This window comes from Haliaeetus leucocephalus, unplaced genomic scaffold (assembly GCF_000737465.1).
Source record: "Haliaeetus leucocephalus isolate CR32 unplaced genomic scaffold, Haliaeetus_leucocephalus-4.0 Scaffold288, whole genome shotgun sequence".
NCBI classification, from domain to species: Eukaryota; Metazoa; Chordata; class Aves; order Accipitriformes; family Accipitridae; genus Haliaeetus; species Haliaeetus leucocephalus.
This window is the reverse complement of record NW_010972724.1, coordinates 128,715-146,041: the sequence shown is the minus strand read 5'-3', so window position 1 is coordinate 146,041 and position 17,327 is coordinate 128,715. Positions and strand designations below refer to the sequence as shown.

The 17,327-nt window shown below is 51.1% G+C and overlaps 1 protein-coding gene across 1 annotated transcript in view; it reads right to left on the bottom strand.

Moving 5' to 3' along the window:
- Positions 1–3,099: 3,099 nt before the first annotated feature.
- LOC104833457 (hematopoietic lineage cell-specific protein-like) overlaps positions 3,100–17,327 on the bottom strand; it is an 18,490-nt gene continuing 4,262 nt past the window's right edge. Inside the window, exons 4-14 of the mRNA XM_010570117.1 lie at positions 16,632–16,761; positions 15,282–15,392; positions 14,560–14,614; positions 11,217–11,327; positions 10,580–10,690; positions 9,873–9,928; positions 6,793–6,862; positions 6,413–6,549; positions 5,067–5,376; positions 4,237–4,308; positions 3,100–3,860 (exon numbers count right to left, since the gene is read on the bottom strand). Coding sequence (XP_010568419.1) covers positions 3,724–3,860; positions 4,237–4,308; positions 5,067–5,376; positions 6,413–6,549; positions 6,793–6,862; positions 9,873–9,928; positions 10,580–10,690; positions 11,217–11,327; positions 14,560–14,614; positions 15,282–15,392; positions 16,632–16,761 — 1,300 coding nt within the window. The 3' untranslated portion in view covers positions 3,100–3,723. The remainder of the gene's footprint in view (positions 3,861–4,236; positions 4,309–5,066; positions 5,377–6,412; positions 6,550–6,792; positions 6,863–9,872; positions 9,929–10,579; positions 10,691–11,216; positions 11,328–14,559; positions 14,615–15,281; positions 15,393–16,631; positions 16,762–17,327) is intronic.

Sequence of the window (17,327 nt, the reverse complement as noted above, 5' to 3'; positions counted from 1 at the left end):
CAGCATGAGGTAGGGGCCGGAGCCCGCTCCTGGGAACTGCACGTGCCCAAAGGCAGAGCTGCAACACCAAACCTTGGTAGCAACCTTGGCAGCAGTGCTACACCTCCCAGCACGCCCGGTGGGCCCACATGGCTCTCTGGCAGCCCCGTGCAGAAAGAATACAGCTCCCAACATGCCAGGTGGACCAGCATGGCTGACTGGAAGCATTTCCACCCCCTTGCCAGTCCGGTGTCCACCTTCTCTCCTGGTTCGCAAAGTCTGCTCCTGAAAGTGGCGCCTGTAGTTTCTTGATAGCTCATCAATTAGTGTAACAGGCGAGGTTTGTTTCTTGTCGTTGTCTCCATATTCTGTCAGGTCTGTGTCTCTGTATACTTTGGTTCTGTCTTCCTGCTTTTTCCCTTAGTTTCCCAGCTGACAAGGTCCCTGATCAGATAAGCTTGGTGGAATAAACGTTCTCACCCTCTCACATGCCTTCATCAGTTAGTGTGACTGTGGTGGGTTGACCCTGGCTGGGTGCCAGGTGCTCACCAAAGCCACTCTATCACTCCCGTTCCTCAGCTGGACAGTGGGGAGAAAATATAACGAAAGGCTCGTGGGTCAAGATAAGGACAGTTTAATAAAGTGAAAGCAAAGGTCGCGCACGAAAGCAAAGAAAAACAAATTATGTTATTCTCTACTTCCCATCAGCAGGCGATGTCTAGCCACTTCCCGGGAAGCAGGGCTTCAGTACGCATAGTGGTTGCTCTGGAAGACAAAAATGCCCCCCTTCCGTCTCCCTTTACTTAGCTTTTATATCTGAGCTGACGTCATATGGTATGGAATATCTGTTTGGTTAGTTTAGGTCAGCTATCCTGGTTATGTCCGCTCCCAAGATCTTGCCCTGCCCCAGCCTGCCATTGAGGGGGGCGCAAAAATGTTGGAGAGACAGCCTTGATGCTTTGCCAGCACTGCTCAGCAGTAGCCAAAACACTGGTGTGTTATCAACACCTTTATAGCTACTGATGCAGAGCACAGTGCTACGAGGGCTGCTATGGGGAGAATTAACTCCATCTCAGCCAGACCCAATACAGTGACTGACTGGGTTTGGTGGTCAGGTTGGTGTTCTTTTATGTTCTTGTCTATGGCTTCTTCCTTTTCTTATTACCCCCTTTGTTTTGCATTGAGAAGGGTCCTTAACGAGATACCCTTAAAGGAGCAAATACTCCCCTTCCACATACCCTTACCAACAGCAACTTCATTTCAACAAGGTTAGAATATCCCTAAGAGCCTGACATATCAGCTAGGCCTCCTCCACAGCTGAAGCTGCTGGCAAAGTGACAGTTTGAAAGTTCATCCTGCTCATGGTGAGTGATGGGGATGTGAATGTGAATGTGACTGCCCATACCAAGGCATAGGCCTGCAAGAGAGCCCATGGCAGAGCTTTGGCAAATCCTTGGTAGTATGACTGTGCAGCTGGCTGAGGTAAAGAGTTTAGCTGGGGGAAGGGAGCGTCAGGCCACAGCTGCTTTCAAGGCAAGCAAAGAAATAGGCACTGGAGGAGGGAAACCCAAGAGGCTTCTCTGAACTGAGAGAACAGCTTGGGTTAAGCCTCGAGCAAGGACATCCCTGCAGAGGAAACATCTTGATGAAGGATGAAGTGATTGTGGGGAGATCTGGGCTGTGGAGTCAGCAGTGTCAACACCCAGTGGGTTTGGGGGATCATCTGTGGTGGGTGAGCAACTAAATCAGATCTAAAGAGAGGGCCTAGAGCCATCAGCTGCTGAGATCCTACACTCCTTAGTGAGACTCTGCACAGGACGGGTAGACATTTGGGATGTTGGTAGGCAGGGAGAGATCTTTGCCAGTGGTGGGAGCCTGAGCAAAGTGGTGGTTGCTGAACAAACCTCCCCCCATCACTACTGTCAGTAGGACAGAAGTGGCCACAGGGGGAGACACCTGCTGCAGACACCAGCATGCAGGGTGCGCCGTCCTGCACCGAGGCACACATGGGGACACCTGGATCTTTATTGTGGCTCTTAGGGAAGATGTCATCAATGGGGTGAAAATGGAGAGGGAAGTCAGGGAAAGAAAGATGCCCATTGTGAGACAGATCTGTTTTCCCTCAGGCCCTCGAGGTTCAGCTTGGCCAACAAATGGGTGGAGGAGAACCCTGCAGGCTTATGCCCAGCTGCTGGGCACTCGCAAGGACTGACTTGAGTCCATGGTGAGGGTGGGCTCCTGGAACCACCACGTCTCCCCTCCCTGTCTGCTTTAGTCCTGGCAGGGATCTCTGCCCAGTGCTGTGCTCTGGGTTTTTGGTCTGCTGCAGTTATAGGGCTGCACTTCTGTCTGTCCCACTCCTCAGCCATGGCTCAAGGGCCAGCACAGCAATGAGAGGGTGAGTGGCCTTTGGGGCCACCTGTGACCTTTTTTGTCTTACTCTTGTTCCCACAGGGAGAAAATGCTTGTGAGTAGTTTGACTCCCAGGTGGGATCGGTGGGCCCTCTGGCTTACAACTCACTGGTTGTGTTGCTGTTGGCCGGGATCCTGCCTCAGCCACCTTCTCTGAATACAGAGTAAGGAGAGAGGGCACTTCCCAGCCTTGTTCTGATAGCATATGTCCATACATTTCGTATGGTTTGTTCAAACTTCTATGGTTTTAATATTTTGTACCTTCTATGAAAACTGGTTTGCTGCTAGGTGACTGTGCAAGTGAGATTTGATAAATGATCATATATTAACATTATGGTTGAAACAATAGACAAAGGGTAACCGGGGAGATAATTACAAAGTCTAGTCAAGTGATTAACTAGTAATTATTCATAAGTTTTGCAGTTCTTTGCTCTTATGACGAGATGTTCCTGTACGCTAGATGAGAACAATGTTGAGACTGACCACATGTGATTGAAACTGTGTTAAGCTTCAAGATCAAAGACCAAGGACAAGAATAAAGACTTCAAGGACAGCCAGCAAGAACTTCAATGGGTCGGTGGTCGCAAAAGCAGCCCTTCGACTCAAATGGATCCTTCATTGCGCATGATCGGATGTAGGCAGTACTAACATAATCAGTTGCAATCATTTTTATGTATATGTATACTAATCTGATTAACATGCAATTAGTTATTCTATATAACCTGTTTGTGCTAAAGCTGTGGTATGCACGCTAGGTGGAATTATCCCCCATGCATCCAGTGCTGCAATGAAGAATGCCTGCTTTCTAAAACTCCAAAACGAGTCTTAGAGAGTTTCTTTGACCGGCTTTTCGGTATCAAGTGGAAACCCTTCTTGGGAACAAAGGCAAGTTTGGCCATCACAGTGCTCTTTTCCTTGCCCCCTGGGTAGGGTGAGATCCAGGGCTACAGCAACTTAAAAAGATCCCATAGCTCATGTCCCTTCTGCCTTGACTGATTAGAGTTGGTGTTTCTTTTCTGCGAATTGCCCTGTTGGGAACAGGAATGGACACACTTCTGCTGTGTGGGACATGGGGGACAGCCTAGGTAGAAAAGATGTCTTATATTGCACTCACATGCTGTTAAACCGCCCCACCTTTCCCATCTGGAAGTCAACGGGAACCAAAGTCCTCTTGGGCACAGGATAAAACATTCCCTCAAACACTGCCAGTTTGCTCCTTGGTATTTCTTGCATGTAGACACACCACGCTGAGCCAAATTAAGCTAGTAACACGTAAAAGGCTGAAGCAGAGAGGCAAAAGTTTGGAAGGAAGCAGCTTGGATAATGCTGGTTTCACTGCAGAAGCTTCACATAATTTGCTGGGAAGAGGCCTACTTTGCCCCGGCACTGCCCCCGCCACCAGCCTTCATCGACCATCTCAATGTGCGTGATTGTGTCGTCAGGATCAAAAGAAATCTCATCATCTCCATCTGCAAAAATTGTTCAGAAAAGATAGTCACAATGCAAAGGTAACCCCAGAGAGAGCTGGTTTTACATCCCTCCTCCCACCCCCCCCAGGAGGAGAATATAGAACAAGCATTCTGATAACCCTCCCCTCAGAGTTCATCTCATCCAACCCCCATCAAACAACACAGATAAAGCAGAGAAAGAGCAAGACTTCACAGATGAAATATGAAGCTTCTCTGTTCCCAAGTCAGGTCTCATTCTGCTTTCCAAGAGGAAGAAATTTAAACCGCCAAGTTGAAACCTTTTCACCACTGCTGATGGTATAAGCCACCACCTCCCTGTCACACCGCCCCAGACAGCTCCCAGTGCCTCTCCCTGCAGCCTGGATGGCAGACCCACCTCCTTGGTAATCATAGAGAGCCACTGCACAGGTCCCAGGGCTCTCCACCTCATAAACATTGCCTGGTCCCCCTGCAGAAGACAGGACAAGCAGATGAGAAAGAGGCTGAAAGCAGTCATATAGATCTGGTCAGTGCCACCCTCCACCCAGCTGTCAGCTTTGGGGTGAATCACATCCAAACCCTATCAACAGGGAGAGGTGTACCATGGCTCAAAGCAAGGCATGACTTCTCTCCCGTTCTGCAAAGAGAGAGGTGGGGTCCTGATTCTTCATACTCCTCTCCCAACATAACTCCAGCCTCTCCACTTACCATCTCCAGTACCAGTGAAGCTGTGACAGTAACATCAACAGCAGCTCATGCAGTTTGCTTATGTGCTTGGAGGAAGACTACCCGGCACTCCTCACACCCAGGAGACACCACCAGATCAGGTCTTGTGAGCACCAGCTGTTTGAGCAACAGGCTGAATTAAGAGGGCACCCCCAGGCCACAGTGCAGCACTGGCAGTTGCTTGCCCAGAAGCAGTGCACCAAGAACATCAGTCCATGTCCAGCTTCCTCAGAGCCCAGGGCAGCCCTCTGGTCCTCCTGCCTCAGTCCTGCTCCAGCAGAATACTTGCTGCCTGGCCCAGCATCCCATGCAGCTGATCTCGCACCTTAGAGCCAGGCAAGGGAGTGGGAGACAACCAAGTCTCTGTCATCATGGGCTGCTACTGTGAACACAGTAGCCTTTAGGATACAAATTCCCTCTGGAGTCGGTCCCCATACATCCAGTGAGGTGAGTGGACAGATACGAGCTCCCCAAGACATGGGCTTTTCCAACAGGACTCACCCAGGTGGGGCTGGCTCTGGCTGGGCTCCTCAGGAAGGATCTCCTCATAGTCCTCACCTCCATCTCCTCCATGGTCACAGTTTGTATCCAGCTTTCCCAAGGGTGCTGGCAGCTCCTCATAGTCAGCACCTCCACTGGTACTGTCACAGTAATCAGAGGGCTCTGGCAGCTCCTCATAGTCTCCACCAACATCCAAACTTTCACTGTAGGTGGGCTGATCCTGGCTGGGGATCTTGCCCAGCTCTTCACCCAGATCTGCCGGCCTCGGTGGCAAAGTGGGTGGCGTTTCCTCATCCTCCCTTTTTGCTTCCTGCCATGAAGTGAGAAAGTGACAGGAAAGTCACTTGCAAAGCATCCACTGCAGGGAGCATTCCCATGACTGCACAGCACCCAACACAAGGGAGCCCCCTCCACTGCAGGGTGCCTTTAGTGCTACCATGACACAAACGGAGCATCATTCTCTGCACAATGGGGAAACAGCTTAGCCATTAGGTCTGTGCTGAACTGGTACCTGGGACTGCTGTGAAGACCCTCGTGGCTCATGTATTTGAACCTCTCTCACATACTTAGCTACAGCTCACTGTACTGCCACTGAATTGACCCACTCCAAGAGCCCATCTCATGGTGTAAGGTGCTGTGCAGCGCATCACTGGTCCCATCATTGCTGGAAAAAAGTCATCAGATCCCCTCAATCCCTTTGAATGTGATCCAGAGCAATGTCCATTCCCATTCCCAACAGAGCAACTCAGAAAATTTTCTTTCAGTTGAAATCTGTGCCAGCTCACAGAGCAACTCTGTTTTCCTCCAGCTGAAACCTGTTCCAGCTCCCATAAACCTACCCTAGGGACTGGACACTACCAGGCCTGTAATGACTACAGGCTCTGCAGAAAGTAGCCTCTAGGAGGGAACGTTTCAGGGAGTGCTTTACTGGTGAAACGTTATCTGCACATTGAATGCAGAAACAGCACAATGTAGAAGGATGTCTTGTAAACATGAGGGTTTGGGTGCAATCTCCCGTTTGGAAAACCCTGAATGCAGACTGCTGGGATGGCGATACTGGGGAGCTGTGATTGCACTGTGTTTGCCAGGCTCTAGAGGCAAGAAGGAGCCTAGGCCAAACCACAGGGGGCCATGGCTGGGTGCAGGCACGTCCTGATCAGTGTGCTGAAAGGGAAAATCCAGTCATAGCTGTGAAGTTCAATGGCAATCCCTGGTAGTTGCAGGGAAGCAGTTTAGGCAAGATGTTACTGTAAAGAGATCAGGTAGAAGGACACGGAGCTGCATGGCCCTGAGGAAAAGTCTGCTTTGCAAGCCTTGGAGGACATGGCAAGATGGCCATGGCTCACCTTCCGCCGAGCCGCCTGGCACTCCCAAGCCTGTCGCCTCACCCGGTCCTCCTCTGCCTGCCTTCTGCTCTCCTCCTCTGCTGACTTAGCCATGTTTTCAAATCGTGACCGCAGGCTGCTGGTGCCACTGGAAGCTCCTGTGGAGAAGAGAGCTGATCAAGCCTGCCCAATGGCTCCCTTCTACCACCCCAAGCATCCAGGAGAAACCCAGACCTCTGCCTCTCCAAGAGGAACCTGCAGTTCAGCCACCTTCTCCTGCCCCTCAACACAGGTTAAATCCACATCCCACCACAGCACATGCCTGCCAGCGTGCTGCCACAGAGGGACCATGTGTCCTACAGCTTCCCACCAAGCCCAGGGCTGGTACTCAGTTGTCTCACCTGCCTCCAGTGGTCTTGTTTTTTCATACGAGGAGGTGGGAGCTGCCATCTCATCAAAGCCAGCAGCACTCTGCAAGAGAAAGTGAATGAAGTGTCCAGCTTGTTAGGCAAGGCCAGTGCTGAGATCCCCTGCCGGGTTTGGCTACTGGTGACTGCAGGCTTTGTTCCCAGTTGTGTCTGTCCTCATCTGTACAACTGCCACAGCCCTGTGGAGGCTGCTGGCTGCAGCCCTGTTCTCCTGATGCCTCCCTGCGCTGTGGGAGTGCCTGCTGCCCTCCAGCCAAAGGCAAGGGCTGCTGCTGTTAGAGGAGTGGTGCTCTGAGGGCTGAAAAGGCTACATGGAGCCAAGCGGAGGAGGCTGCACAGTGGCAAGGCAACTTCTGCATGGGACAGCAAGGCTGGGCATTCAAGGCAGAAGCGCTCACTGGTAACACAGCAAATAGCTGAGTGGATGCCCGGCAGTCTATCACTTCCTGAGGTGCAGGGGCCCGATACATCCGTCCCCTGCACTCCCAGTGGTATGAGGCATGGAAGCACTTCGCTATTGGATGCACAGCTGCAGCTGCCTAACCACTAACAACGTGTGTCCCTTCAGCAGGTTGTTGCCTGCAGTATGTGTATACAGTAGCCTAGACTAGAAAGCATCAAAGTGAAAACATGTGTGAACATGTGAGATACCACTAGCTTTATGAAGTGTGAAGAGATGGCTGAACTGGTAATAGTATCGATGGGATGTTTGCAGCAGAAAGAAAGTGAGATAGAGTGGGTTCATCTACTTTCATGAGAAAACTATTTCATATCAAGAGGAAACTGCAGGTAGGATCCAGGTTTCAGACTAATACAGCTACTTTTAGGGTTCTACCTGCAGGTGTCACCAATGGGCTGCGTGCCCGAGCTCCTACTACAGTCAGCGGAGCCCAGAGAGCAGCTCTGCTCTCCTTAAAGAAAACACAGCTGAGCCGGCAAAGAGCACTACAGGCTCAGAACCAGGTCTACACAGACCACAGCAGAGACTTGGACATGTTGTTTATACGACAGCATTTAAATTTAGGAGTCTTAGTGTGAGAGCTGAATCCTACACTTCGTATTCAAAACTTTATCAAAGGGGAGTTAAAATTGCCTGGTGGTATATTGCGCTCTACTCTCAGCACTACTCCAGTGTCTAAAAACCAGGCAATCAAGAACTTAGGTACTTGCCCAAATATCCTTATTTTTACCATCTTTGATTATGCTCCAATATTCTCAAAATGCACCAATTCATGTTCCACTTTGAGCTAATAAGAACTGCTTATCCCCTCTCTGCACACGGCTCCTCCAATGACCCACAGCCCTGACTTTTGTACAGCTGCTCATCTGATTTTGCATGCTTTTTCTGCCACATACATGATACCTTGCCTTTTGACCATGCACCTCCATTTGCTGTTGTTAAATTCATAGACCACACTAATCTCTTCCATGGGCAGAATGCCATTCCCACTCTGCTACTGGCCCAGCCTACACGTGCAGCATAGAAAGGAACATGCTTGGTGGTTACAGGTATGTGTTTACGTCCTTCCTTGGCTCAGGGCCCTGCAGAAAGGTCCTTATCTGCTTCCTCCAGCTTCAGAGTATGGCGATGTTGGTACTGTACCAGGCACAACACTGTGCCCCTAGCACTGTGCCCAACAACAGAAAAAGTGTGGTTCAGGGAAGGCACCCTCGCTTCCTCCTCCAAATGCCGCAAAGCCCCACCACCATCCAGGATTCTCATCTTTTAGGTTTTCCCCATCCACGCAGACCATCATGCACTGGCAAGACCCCCTTTCCTGATCAAGCTTGCAGGGTAGCCTGCCAAAGCACAATGTTGATTCAAGTGTCTGAGACACTCTGCATTTTGACTGTGTATGAGCCTTTGCCTGGTTTCAGCCCACACAGAAAACTTGAACCAGCGAAGTGGATGACCTCTTCTCATGCAAGGTTGATCCCTGCCAATCCCATCCCTGCTGGGTTTTGTTAAGGTTTGCAGGCAGATGATTAGGCTCTGGCCTGAGATTTAGCTAAGTGAACAGACCATAAGAAACTCCTGGACAAGACAGAAAAACCTGCAGAAGGTTAGCAAACAAGGTTACAGACAGTGCCATGAGGAATGGCCCGATTTCACCAGTAGTTAAGGGGGAATGATATGGGGCCAGTCACTCATACACAAAGCCCTACCAGCTGGTGAGTAGTATAAAAGGACAAGGAGCCAGCTACCAGGGAGGCCATAGATCTGCATCAGATACTGGAGAGACCAGGGAGGTCTTCAAGTTGGCTACTTGAGGGACCAAAGATTTAAGCCAGCTTCTGGGAAGCCTTGTTTGTGTGTGGGTGTGACAGCTAACAAACCTTATCCCTTTAGTAAGAACAGCTAGAGGAACGGCAGCCACAGCGATACCACCTTCCTGCTGGAGGCAGTCCAAGGCAACAACCACTCTGTATGCATACTGCTTTCTGCACTATTATCACCTACCATCAGTGCCGGGGACCTCACACCAGATGGGCCTTCAGTCTGATCCAGCACCTCTCCTGTCTAAGAGACAGTTCCTGCATGGTGCAATAGCCTGTGGCCTCTCAGACTTCTCACAAGGCTGCACTCTCACAAAATTTCATCTCCAAGGAGCTATCACTGCTCGTCCTGATGGTACTGGTACACACAGGGCCTGTAGGAGTGACGGCAAGCAGCCAGACAGAACACTCCCAGTATCTCAAATGGTACTAGATATCCAGGAGGGCACAGTGTGACGTCCTTAGAAAGCTCTTCACTGGCTCTGCTATTAAATTCTGCCCTAAAAGAAAGCAGGTGTATGACTGTTCAGTCCAAGAGTGGAATGATTCAAAAGCAGCTGAGAACGGAAAAAACTTTTTCTTCGTTGCATTATGGTCACCCCAGGCTGCATTCCTCTGCACCCTCTGGTATTTACACTGGGCCAGTTCCCTCACCCTTGCAATAGTTATGCACTGAGCAGTGGGACCTCATCTCCATCTGGGAAGTCTCTTCTCTTGCAGCAGTGCAGAGCAGTGATTAGCAAGAAGCAATTGCAGGCTGCAGCATGCAGTCTCACCTTATCTACTCTGTCCTTCTGGACTCCGTAACGGCCTCCAAACCCCTTGGCATAGTCTGTACGGAAAAAAAATGAAGCTATTTTATGACGTTTTATATTCTGCGTGCACCTCCAACTTCAGTATGCTATGACCAGTGAAATGAGTTAGCTTTGTCTGCCTCTTATCACATATGGAACTAAATAGAGAAAAATATATGCAGAATGCTCTGGACAGTAGCTTTTAAGGCTAATCCTTCATTCCTTTCAGCAAAGTGCACAGGTGTTCAGTGCTTTATGCTGGCAAATCTGCTTCCAAGGCACTGGGGTGAGAAGCCAGTCATGCCATTTGAGTGCAATGTGGCCTTGTTCACTGAAGTAAAACATACAGTCGTCAAGCCATTCCTGGAATCTGCTTTGCCTCATCCCCATGTGCTCACCTTTTGAATGAGCTTATGATCAGGAATGTACCTCACAGAGAAAGCACAGTATAATCTGGGAAGCCTGATTCAGGGACTTGCAGTCAATGTACCCCACTGATCCAAGCATGCACCTACTCTGGCAGAGTTTACCCTTGCGCTTTGGGGGTTCGCAATGTCCCATCTGCTCCACAACATGCTATACACATTCAGTTTTCAGCAGCTGGATCTCTGTCAAGTATGAACCACTAGCTCTAGGTCCATGTGTGCTCTATGGAAATTGTGCTGCCATGTCTGGCAGCATTGCTGTACCTGTTTGGGATGCATGGGGTTGCATTTCCTCCTGATGGTCCCAGCCAAGGGCACTCTTGTCTTGACGATCCCTCTGCACTCCAAACTTCCCACCAAAGCCCACAGAATAGTCTTCAGCCACAGGGATCCAGATCATGGCATGGAAGAGAACAGACAAGGGAGGGAAAGAGAAAAGTGGCAGCGCTGTGAGCTCAGGTTGTCCTCACAGGGGCAACAGATTTCCCTTCCCAGGACTTGGAGAAAGACATGGAGCAAGGCCAGATTTCCCCACTGGTGGCAGCAGCAATAGCCCTCCCTCCTCCCTGGGACAGTCCACCTGCTATTAGCACCTGCCTGGGCTTCCCCTGTACCCTTCCTTTGGTGCCATGCGCCTAGGAGATCCCTATGCCCATAGAAATCTGCTGCTCCTCTTCATTTAGCCTGAACTTTCTCCAGCAGTCATGCATCGTGCAATGGCTTTCCTCACCTGACCCATTCCCTTGCTGCAAGCAGTGGGCACCCAACAGCTCCCCATAGCTTTTCCACCATTCATGCAGCAGGTTGCAAAAAACCAAGCACAGTGCCCCACAGCCCCAGTGGGTATAGTCCCAAGCTCCAGTCCCGACACTGCCTGCTGCATTGCCCCCCGCCAGCTCACCTTTCTGAGAGTTGTGCTTCTCTGCCTGGCTCTTGTAGTCAAATCCCACTGCCGCTTTGTCCACCTTATCCTTCTCCACACCATAACGGCCACCAAAGCCCTTGGAGTAATCTGAGATGATGCATAGAGTGAAATGCTGCCCTGAGCATGGGGCTGGTGAGGGGAAGGGGTAAAGATGGGGAGCAGCACCAGGGAGGAGGAAGAGCAGCAGCAACAATCGAAAACACTAGAAAAAGCAAGGGGTTTGGAGGGGACAGAGTGGATGGCAGGGAGCACCATGAGGGCCACTGAGGATGAGGGCCCATGGGAATGGGTGCACATGGCAAGCATGGGTCATGGCAACAAGAGAACCTGAAGGCCATGGGCTGCAGGAGACACAGCAGGCTGAGAGGGCAAGTGACTTGGGTTTGCATGGCAAGGTTTTGGTAGCCGGGGGGGCAACAGAGGTGGCTTCTGTGAGAAGCTGCTAGAAGCTTCCCCTATGTCCGACAGAGCCAATGCCAGCCAGCTCCAAGACAGACCCACCGCTGGCCAAGGCTGAGCCCATCAGTGACAGTGGTAGTGCCTCTGGGATAATGTATTGAAGAAGGGAAAAAAAATGTTGCCGGGGCACAGAAACTGCAGCTGCAGAGAGAAGTGAGAACATGTGAGAGAAACAACCCTGCAGACCCCAAGGTCAGCAAAGAAGGAGGGCGAGGAGGTGCTCCAGGCACCGGAGCAGGGATTCCCCTGCAGCCCCTGGTGAAGACCATGGTGAGGCAGGCTGTCCCCCTGCAGCCCATGGAGGTCCACGGTGGAGCAGATATCCACCTGCAGCCCGTGGAGGACCCCACACCAGAGCAGGTGGATGCCCGAAGGAGGCTGTGACCCCATGGGAAGCCCACGCTGGAGCAGGCTCCTGGCAGGACCTGCAGATCTGTGAAGAAAGGAGTCCATGGAGCAGGTTTGCTGGCAGGACTTGTGACTCTGTGGGGGACCCATGCTGGAGCAGTCTGTGCCTGAAGGACTGCAGCCTGTGGAAGGGACCCATGCTGGAGCAGTTCATGAAGAACTGCAGCCCGTGGGAAGGACTCACGTTGGAGAAGTTAATGGAGGACTGTCTCCTGTGGGAGGGACCCCACGGTGGAGCAGGGGAAGAGTGTGAGGAGTCCTGCCCCCTGAAGAGGAAGGATCAGCAGAGACAACATGTGATGAACTGACCACAACCCCTGTTCCCTGTCCCCCTGCACTGCTGGGTGCAAAAGGTAGAGAATTCAGGAGTGAAGCTGTGTGTGGGAAGAAGGGAGGGGTGGGGGGAAGATGTTTTAAGATTTGGTTTTATTTCTCATTACCCTGCTCCGGTTTGATTGGCAATAAATTAATTTTCCTCAAGTTGAGCCTGTTTTGCCCATGACGGTAATTGCTGAGTGATCTCTCCCTGTCCTTATCTTGACCCACGATCCTTTTGTTATATTTTCTCTCCCCTGTCTAGCTGAGAGGGGAAGTGATAGAGCAGCTGCGTGGTGCTTAGTTGCTGGCTGGGGTTAAACCATGACAGCAAGGAAGAAAAGTGACATGCCAAGGGCAGCTGGGCAGGCAGTGTGAGCTCAGCCACCCAAGGATGCAAAGCCAAGGCAAGACTTGGGCACCAACAGCCTGGGCATCCACCCACTCACGCATCTCCAGAGCAAGGCTTTCAACCTGTGGTCTACCAGTCTCTGAAAAGGTCTCTAAGTATATTGAGCGCTTGAAAGTACAGAAGAAATGGCAAACTTTTGTTGTACAGCTTACATTTGCTGTAACAGAATCTCAACTTCTACAAGGAAGCCGCTGACTCCTGGTGCTGCAAAGGCTGAAACCCACATTTTTAGAGACCTGCCCCAGCTCTCCCCCCAGCTTGTGTCTGGCACACTCGATCATTAATGTGATAGAGGCACAGCACATCTTCCTTATGCCTCCCTTTTTTCCATCTTCTAAACTAGTAATGTATTAACCACTTCAACTGTGTTCAGTTGTTCTCTAAGGACTACCTTGCTATTATTGGCTGATGTCCTAAGAAATTTCAGCCTCTATCCTAGCCGCTGGCCATAGAGAGACACTTTCCTTTCAAGGACCTGGTCTGCCAGCTCTGCCAGCTCCAAATCCTACCCTTCAGAAGGAGTAAATCACAGTTACCTCTCTTCGTTCCCTGACCCTATTCTTACAGGTCTGCATTTCACAGGAATGAGGTGGGGCTTCTCCAGCAACTTCAGCCTTATCAATCCATGAAGATTGTGATCTAGAGAAATATATATGAAAACATTTTGTATTGAAGAATGGCTCTCTGTTTCATAGAAGCTCAGTCACTTAAGAATGAGTCTGTAAGTCCTAGAAATTTCTTAAACTTATCTTGATTAAACTATTATTTACCCATTAGGCCATTATGAAATGGAACTTTTAGGATGCTGTTTTCAGCAATTATAGATTTTATGACTGTTACCTTGATGCCGGAGACTCCACTAGGGACACATTTTTATGAAAAACAATCCAAACACCTTACCCTATTTCTAATGTTTTCATTTTGTCCTGAGAGATTTCTGTGGTTTTACACAGCCTGATGAATTTCTATGGCTATGATCTAGTATATAATCTTTTATACAGGAATATGTTAATGTAGCACAACTGCATGTGATTCATTAATTTAAGGCCAACCACGAATGCCTCAAAACATCTTCCTTCTTTTATAGTTTCCTCTGAAATGAACACAATTCAGTTCTTTTCTTGGTAATGCAGTATTCCTCACATTTATCTGAAACAGTAACAGACCTTGCCCTCTCATCTTCTCTTGGCTGCAAAATATTTAAAATATCTTTAGTTTCAGTTCTTGCAATGTTCTTAATGAATATTGCTGCTTGTATGTACGTGTCAAAGTTTGGTTGAATCATCTCCAGAATTCTGCAAAAGTTTGGGTGCTGTATAGGCTTTTGTTTCCATATCCATTGTTGTACCTTCTGTTCTATGCTGCTTTTTCAGAAATCACTTCTTACGTCCTACAGTGCTTGGGTTCCCTCTGGAGCAGTTGCTCAGAAGGACTTTTAGAGGATATACATGGGGGTGTGTGTGGGGGGGGTGTCTTCTCTGTTCAGCCATGACATGGTTTCCGTCAAAGCAAAACACAGAGACAAGAGGAATGCACAACAGAAGGGTGGTGATAGGACAGCAGAGAACGGGGCCGCAAGGGTGACTGACTGGGAACAGGAATCTGAAACAAGTGACAGGAGGGGGATAATAAAGGAGGCTGTGCCACAGCAGACAGCACAGGATATTGGGAGCAGAAGAGAAGCTGGGCAAAGTGTCAAGGGGCCATGCGTACACATGGACTTGCCTTTCTGGGACGAGTGTTTCTCCACCTCACCCTTGTATTCAAAGCCCAGTGCTGACTGGAAAAAGAAGGGGAGGAATGTCAGTTGTCCTGAGGGCCAAGCCAGGTCTCACCCACCCTCCCTCCCCCAGGGTCTGGGCTGGGACCCTGCTCCCTGCCTTGTGCTGCAACATGCAGGTGCCTGGCCCCTCCTCAGCTGGTAGAGGCCTCCTCAGCCTCTCACACCACCCCTGCTGTCCATGTGGCAGTGTGCCCAGGAATGGGCCCTCAAAAAAGCCCATGCACTCCAGGTAAGAGGGCCACAATCCTGAGCCCACACCCTGTCATGATGCAAGGCAGCTGGGCAGCATCTCACACCAGGATGTGCATGGGAGGGACGGCATCCTGCTGTCCCCATCCAGTCCTGCCAGGGCCAGTCACTGTGCATGGCACAGCTTGGGGGTTTGGAGATGTAAAACACCACAGCCCCCAAAACAAACACAGAACAGTGCAAGCATGCAGAGAGTTAACCTTCACAAGTGCCCTGCAATTTGTCATCAGTCATCGTCCTGCACACAGGAGGTGAGCTGCATGCTTCAGTGGAGACCGTGGTGCATGGCATACCTAGACCTGCACCCACCAGCACTTTGAAAACTGCAGCCACAATCCTAAGATAGCACAGTATTTTACAGGCAGCACTGAGCACAGGCCGCAAGCACGTATTTCAGCTGCCCTGTCCAACACACCTTGTCAGCTCGGTCCCGCTGGACTCCGTACTTCCCCCCAAAGCCCTGGGCTGCATCCGTCTGCGAGGAGTGCTTCCCAACATCAGCAATGTACTCGTGGCCCACTGCGCACTGAAAAGAGAGATAGCATGACATGAGCACCCGCGGTCAGACTGGCAGGGTGGACAGCGACATAGGCACCACACAGCTGCTCTGCCCCACGGCTGAGATGCTTGCGGCCGTGAGGTGACAGGTCCAAACTGACTGTGGTGGTGGTGGTGATGCCTTCCGCAGAGCCTTTGCCAGTACCGGCTCTGCTCTGAGACCTGTGATGCAGCTTCAAGGGCAGCTACCTGACATAACCGGCCCCATTGCCAGCTCATCATGCAAATTGTGGGATGCTGAATACCTGCTGCTCCTGAATGCCAGTGGAGTGGTAGATACTCACACAAGGAAACTGAGGAGAAAAGGACAGATAGGCATGCACAACTGAAAACCCACAGGCAGCAGGTCTGGCACCTGCTCCCTATTTTCTGTGTCTGAGAGTGAGGGTCAGCAGACCTGGCTGGGATCACCCTTTATGCCTACTACAGGCCAGGCCAGGGTCCCGCTGCTCCCTGCTGGGGGCGGTGTGGCCAGGTATTGCACACACTCCTCAGGAGAAGGGCCAGAGGCTGAATGCTTGCAACATCCTGGTAAGACTGGATGAAGGCCGAAGAGTTGCTCAACAAAAACATCCTCACTCTGCTCCGGCAGAAGGGTCTGAGCGTGGCTGCTCCATTTTGGCCTACTGGAAATGTCTGTTTCTCCCCCTGCCATCCCGGTATCAGGCACACCCACAGTGACCCCATATATTGAATACTACTGCAATCTTACCATCTCACTTCTGAAAAAAAAGAAGTATCAAATGCTGAAAGGTACAGGAAGAAGCGTGATGATGATTATCAGAAAACATAAACCAGGTTTGATGTGAGAACAGAGAATATGAACTAGGGCTTCATCCTGGGGAGATGTGACAGAGGTCTGTAATGGAGAATGTGAGGAGGGAATCATTATTCATTAGTTCTCCAAGCACAAGCAGGGAGGCACCTAATTTAATTCTTATGCAGCAGGTTTGAAATAAGCCACAGGAAGTCCTTCTTCAAAGCAAAGGGGAGTGTTGCAAGGAAGTTGCAGAGGCAAGTTATACAAATGGGTTCAAACAGATCCTGGAGACAGATTATGGGCTGGCTAGGTATGTGTGAATCTGTGCAGCCCTGCCAGCTCTCCATTCTCTCCCTCTAGGGTCAGGCCAGGAAACAGGGATGTTCCTTCCTTTATGAGAAAAAGCCTTTTCCACTGAGGCCCAAGGAAGCCCTCTACAACTGTTACCTTATCCATTCGGTCCCGCTCTGTTCCAAATTTGCCCCCATAGCCATAGGAGGCCTTGGGGCCAGTCTCCAGCTCCTTCTTCTTGATGACGTCATGCTCCTCTGACACCTTGGTCCTCAGCTGGTGGATGCTGGGTGAGACAGAGAGAGTCAGGGCAAGTCCCCGTGGGATCGCGCAGGCCCCCACTCAGGGCTATACCCCGTCCTCAATGGGAGCCCACGCTTTCCTTTTTGTGTGCGCTGCACCAGCCCCACTGTGCAGGGCAGTATTGGGATGTACCGAGGGAGCTGCTGGATAGGGTCAGCTTCGGACAGGGAAGGAGCAGAAAGTCTTTGCCACAGGGACAGCCGCCGTCTGGAGGTACTTGAAAGCTAACCCCTCGCAGCATCACAGGCGGCCTGCGAACGTTGCCTCTGGTGCAACACCCACAGCTCAAGCCCAGAGCGTGCACGCAGCCGGCAGAGCCCCAGCCGGGCAGCCCGCAGCCCCCCGGGGCGGGGGAGGGCAGCGCGGCCCCGAGGCGCTCCTCGCCCGGGGTGAGGTCTCCACTCCCCTGCCGCCCCGCTGCCTGCCGGAGCCGGAGGGGCACCCCACGCGGGGAGCCCCAGAAGAGGGGCTGCGGGGGACGAGCGCGAGGGCAGCCGCCAGGCAGCCCGGGCCGCCCGCAAAGCTCTCTCCCCGCGCCCCACGGGAGGG